Consider the following 6,000-nt stretch of genomic DNA (forward strand, 5'->3'; position numbering starts at 1 on the left):
ATCAGGTCCCTCTGATACTACTAAATGAAACAACTGATCCTGACTACATAAAGTTTACTATTTAAATAAAGAAAACAAAGAGTGGAAGAAAGACTATAACAAAGGTCAGTGAAGCAGCTTACTACTAGGTAAAAAGATCAAGGTCATAGCATTTTAATGGCTCTTGTAACCAGCTATTTTAACTCCTTATTATCTAATTAAATTACATGATTACATAGAATGGTTGAGGTTGAAAGGGACTTGTGGAGGTCATCTGGTCCAAATCCCCTACTCAAGAAGGGTTGCCTAGAGCTAGTTGCTCAGATCCACGTTCAAATGGCTTTTGAAGGTCTCCAAGGATGCAGACACAACAACCTCTCTGGGAAACCTGTGCTAGTGTTCAGTCACTCTCATGGAAAAAAAAAAAAAAGCACTTCTTGATATTCAGACAGAGCCTTCTGTATCCACTATCTAACTCTACTCATCCAGCTCTAAGAAATTCCTCTTTGATATTATTAACTATGAGTGTAGTTTGTGGGCTTTTGGTTTTAGAGGAAAGAAACATTTTTAAGTCCAAAATGGAACAAACTACAATCTTAAAACTAGAAGACATTTAGATGAGATCACTGATCCAAAAAATGACCAAAGATAACTATTTTAGGCAAATTATTATTTAATGTCTCAAACAACTCATAAGGTTTTTAATTTCCATTTATGTCAATAGGACCTCAAATGTGTATTTGATATGAGCTATTAGTGCCTTGTAGAGGATGATGGTGTGTGATTTTACATTGCAAATCCAACCCTGACATTTTTTGAAAGTCAAAATATAAACTTTCATCTCTTTCTTTTATTTATTATTTTTTTTTTAGATCTTCTTTCTTTCTGCAATAGGCATAGGTCGTCACAGGGTGAAGACACAAAACATCTTATAGGAAAATTAGATAGGGAACAAGAGCAAGTCCAAACACTGGATCTGCTTAAGCTAACTTGGCTCTGGAAAAAATGCAGCCACAGTTCAGAGTACTGCATGTAAACCAGAAAACTGCTGAGAAGTCCTCTAGTCTATGAGTAAGATCATACTGACTACCAAAGTAACCTTTGGCCTTGGGGTTCAAGCTGTCTGTGATCTGCTTGCTTTGGATGAAGCACAGCTGTGTGTGTCCTTGGCTCAAGTTCACTGAGAAAATTGCTAAGTTGTAAGGAAGAAGCTGTGAGAAAGTACTGAAGCTAGAACCATGCAAGATAAGGGAAGTAAAAATGCAGAGGTGAGATTGTTGAGATAGACATTATTAACAGCTCCAGAATCCAGAAGCAAAATTACTGTTATGAACAAGAACAAAACCTAAAAGGGAAAACTGGGAATCTGAAGATGGAAACAGCAAAATCAGTCAATTCCACTAAGCAGCAGAGACCAACCCTTTCTGAGCCAGCAGATGACAGCCAGCCCAATGAAGATTCACCAGCTATCTCAAGAGACCAGTGGCTATGATATCACTTTTCCCAGTAATGTTATTCCTAGCTATTCATTGTGTGCTTTGTCAAATAAAATTGCTTCATACTGTGAAGTTGCATATATTCTGCTAATATAACATCTTTACACAGAGGAAATGCTGCCCAAACTGACCTAGAGAGGGAGTTGTTATATCAATGCCTGCTGTTATGTGGAAATCACTGCTCTGTGAGCATTTGCTGCCTGAGGTTGGCACAGCCACATATTGCATGTTCTAGATATGCCTCAATTCTTACCCTGTGCCAGTAAATTTGTTACTTTGTGCCAGTCAGTATACATCCAGGCATAAATGCCAAAATCTGTCTCTCTGAAATACAGTTACAAATCAGCTAGGAAGCATGTGAACAAACACACAAACCAAAACCATAACCACTAGGTAAAAGCATAGTTTATAAAAGTTTTGCCTAAAAAGTGACTAAAAACAAGAGTTGAAAAATAATCATGTTTCTAAAAGAAAATTATTATACATACATACTCATGTATGTATCCTTGATTGCTATTGAAAGATAAAGTACCTAAGACTCTAAATATTTCAACCGGAGTAAAATTAAATTTGTGAAGCATTAGTCTCCTAACTCACACACATATACATATTGCTTCCACAAAAACCTAAGCACTTTTTAAGGAGAGAGAACATACTTCTGGTAATCTTCTGCGATATGATTCAAGTAAAGAATTATTGTATACTTTCTACAGCTATCTATTTCATATAACAAAACACATTAAATACTATTTGGGAACTTAAAGCTTTTTTTTTTTTTTACTCAGGCTTGTGCTATCTACAGGACAATTGTGAAACAAACTGACAGTAAAGAAATTCTTCAAAACAGTTTACCATTACACTCTCTGAATGGACATGGTTGAATATATTTGCAATAGACAGGGTTGAGGTTTTCTTCATTTTGATTTTCTGATTAACTTCAACTGATTTTGAAATTAGTCACATAGTCACTATGCTGAATTCTTTCTCTAAATTTTTATCAGAGCCTTGTAAATAGCAGTGATTAAAGCTTAGACATGAGAGCATATGAGATATAAATGCAAAAATCACCATATCTATATTAGAAAGTGTCTTAAACCCCTTTATTTTTAATAGAGATTTCCCCAAGTAGGATATATTTTGTACTTACTCTCTTTCCTTCTGTAAGATTTTCTTAATCTCAGCCAAATGCAAATGTAAGACTGAAACATGTATTAAGTCATTCTCAGTTGTCTTAGCTGTAGTGTCCAAACTTTTTTTAGCTTCCTCCAAATAGATACTGGGAAGTCCATCAAGGAAGAAATCAGGGGACTTTGGAGCGAATTTTTTATTGTGATTGCTCTGGACTTTATTTACCTCTACATCCTGAGAAAACAAAAATATGGCATCTGAGAAAAACGCAAATGAAAGGGAAAGTCTGAGACAATTCCTGCAGAGCCTACCAAGGCTCTTCTAGACAGTGAAGTCACATAGGAAGAAAAAGTTGAATCACTGTAATTTTGTGACATGTCTCACACCTTCTGTTATGACTTCATATCCAAAATATTTCTAATGTGTCTTTACTAAAGAAATAGATTTCATTTATCATTTGTTGGCTATAACTATGGTGAAGACGGAATCCTGGAACTAATAAAACCCAGAATGCAAGTTTTGCATATAAACACTATATAAAGAAATTCTACTTTATGAACTCTTAAACTTTTAATGTAAATTGTGTTGAAGCAGGTGATAGGATCATACAAGTTTTTCATAAGGAGCAAAGTATATAAATATCTATTTTGAAAACAAATGTTTTGCATGAAAAAATGAGCAATACTAACAACAACTAGGAAAAATAACTAAAAAATAAAATACATAATCAGTAGGAAGACTGAATGTCTCTTATAAACAAGTTTCCTTTATAAATGTTATTGTTTTACCACTTCTGATGAATAGTGTTTAAAAGCTAATGTCATTTGAGTAGATTACCGATAGTTCAATTTCATACCACTCTGTTCTTTTAAGTTTTTAGAATAATGCCCAAAATTTACATCAGAAAATACTAGAAACCACTGTTTCCCACACAGATTTCACAGGAATTTAATATAATTTACATACATTAGAGAGTGAATGAAAATTCTGAACAGAACATGTTCAGATCTAAAATCTCAACGACTTCCCTTGAAGTAAAAAATTTCCTATGTACTACAATGTAGGGAGAACCATTTTTCTCCAATGTATGAAAAAATTACCTATATCTACAATGACTACTATCTATCAGACAACAAATACAGTTTTGACATGATGCTGTCTATGAAGATTATACAATGCATGCCAAGGCACAAAATTAAAGGTGGTGAAACATGCGTAAATAGTTCCATTTTTGATGAATATAACTGGATCTTTTGTATAGAACTGGGAGCTGATTAAACGATGCCTGATTGTTTAATTCTATGTCAGGATTTAGTTGCCCTCCTTATCAAACAAAAATTCTTGCAAATTTGCAGAAGACTTTGCCTCATCTATTCCCATATTTCTGAAGTTCGGAGAGAATTAAATGGTTTTATTTTAAAAGCTAAGAATGTAGCTTGTTTTTTTTTGGAGGGGAAAAGAAAAAGTGAGTACACAGAACATGATGAATTTCGATAACAGAGGTAATCTGTTACCTTAAAACATGAGAGTCAGAGCAATACTGTAAGTTATTAGATAGAATAGTCTGCCTCTGTTACTTAAATGTTTAGTCATAGTGCATGGGTATGAATTATTTTCTGTATTTCTCTATATTAGGAATATTTAGATGGGTGAAGAAAAATGGTTTTGCTAGTGAATGGACGAGGCAGCATTTTGGTCAAAATGCTTGAAAAATCCCATATTTTGTTGCTTCTTCATGAACTAAAAAAAGATTCCCCATTCTTTACCTTCTTTTTGTCTTCTGCCCCAGGAATTTTGATGATTTTACTCAGTTCTTTCACAGGTTCTGGTTCCAGAAATGTTAACAGGTTTCGGTCTTTTTTACCATAATATATTTCTGAGCAACTGCATTCTGTTTTCCAGGCAGTTCCGTTTTCTAAGTTTTCCTTCTCACTTATTAAATTTTGATTTATTTTTTTAAGCATACTTATTTCTTTTATAGCACTGTCTAATTTGATTCTCAGTTGTCTTGCTTCCTCTCGGGCTTTATTTCTTTCTCCTCTAACTTTGCTCCATTTCTCCCGCCAGTTAGCAGTACAATCTGACCACCAGCGCATGGTCTTCTCCATTTGGGCAGCTCTGGCTTTGACTTCTTCCAATTCCTGAATTTTTACTGCTTCAAAAATTTCCCAGTCACTGCTGTAATTCATATGCATATATGTATAATGAGATGAACATGGGTAGAAACTTTGAGATGGCAGATTTGAATTACATAGATGGTCATCTGGTTGGCAATCTCCACCTAATGTATAAGGTTGTCTTGTTTGGGTCCCAAAAATGTGTGTCTCTTCCATTTGTTTCTGAATGGAGCCCAAGTTCATGTTTTGATTCATCATCTAATTTCACTTCTAAAAAAGACAAAGACAGAGAATAATTTAGCTTTACTCAATTAGATTGTAGGAATAACCTCCAACAGAACAGTTTTTTTACTGCTATAATAATGGGTTAATTTTAATAATACTGTTCATGTTTTAGAAATGTGCTTAATCAAAAAGAAACAGCTATTAAAATATCTTTTATGTAATACTTTTCTAGTACAGCATAAACATACATACTTATTACTTGGCTAGGAACTGCTAGCAAAGGAAGCGTCATTAAACAATCATAGTTCTGTCAAAAATTTTTTTAGTCCAAAGAAACCAGAAAAAAGCTTTTGTCCTTCAAGACAAGATTAAATTGAATCAATATATATTTTACATATATAGTAAGAGGAGATTATTTGCCTAGAACTGCAATCACAATTCATTTCCTTTCTTCTCCAAACTGTGGAATTTCATACTAGGAAAACGTACCCTGTGATTTGCATACCTAAGGAAAAAATGTGATCAATCCCCCCCCCCCCAGCCTTTGCATTTGCTTTGTTTCATGAGAAAAATCAAGCTTTTTTACAGGGGGCTTTATTTTGTTTTCTACATTACAGAAGACGTACAGGCAGCATATTCTTACAATATTCTTGAAAGTGTAACGCTATCCTACTGTACTGTACGGCCTTCCTCTTGATGATATGACTCTGCTAGTAAATCTTGTTGCTTTCCTATTCATTATTTATCTTTTCATTATTTATTACTCATTTGGCCAAAGGAAAAAAAAGTATCTCAGAAATTTCTTTCCTACTCCTGTATTGAGAAAATGCTGATGTGGACAGTCTGTAGAGACTAATCACTTACACCTCCTTGAGTTTTTTTCCTCTTGTTTATCTTAAAAACAAAACAAACCAACAAAGCAAACAAAATAAAAACAAATAAATAAACCTAAAAATCTTACTATTTCAATAGAAGACCAAGTTATTTAAAGTAGAAAAGAAATTGCTCTTATATTCCAATGTCCATTTGTAAAAAAAGTCATGTTTATCTGTTAC

At 33.8% G+C, this 6,000-nt stretch overlaps 1 protein-coding gene across 1 annotated transcript in view; it reads right to left on the minus strand.

Annotated features, from left to right (window-relative positions):
• CCDC102B (coiled-coil domain containing 102B) overlaps positions 1-4,978 on the minus strand; it is a 129,565-nt gene extending 124,587 nt beyond the window's left edge. Inside the window, 2 exon segments of the mRNA XM_027723124.2 lie at positions 2,623-2,837; positions 4,370-4,978. Coding sequence (XP_027578925.2) covers positions 2,623-2,837; positions 4,370-4,978 — 824 coding nt within the window.
• Between the last annotated feature and the right edge of the window lie 1,022 nt (positions 4,979-6,000).

This window comes from Pipra filicauda, unplaced genomic scaffold (assembly GCF_003945595.2).
Source record: "Pipra filicauda isolate LSUMZ 115617 unplaced genomic scaffold, ASM394559v2 scaffold61_size3293851_pilon, whole genome shotgun sequence".
Lineage (NCBI taxonomy): Eukaryota > Metazoa > Chordata > Aves > Passeriformes > Pipridae > Pipra > Pipra filicauda.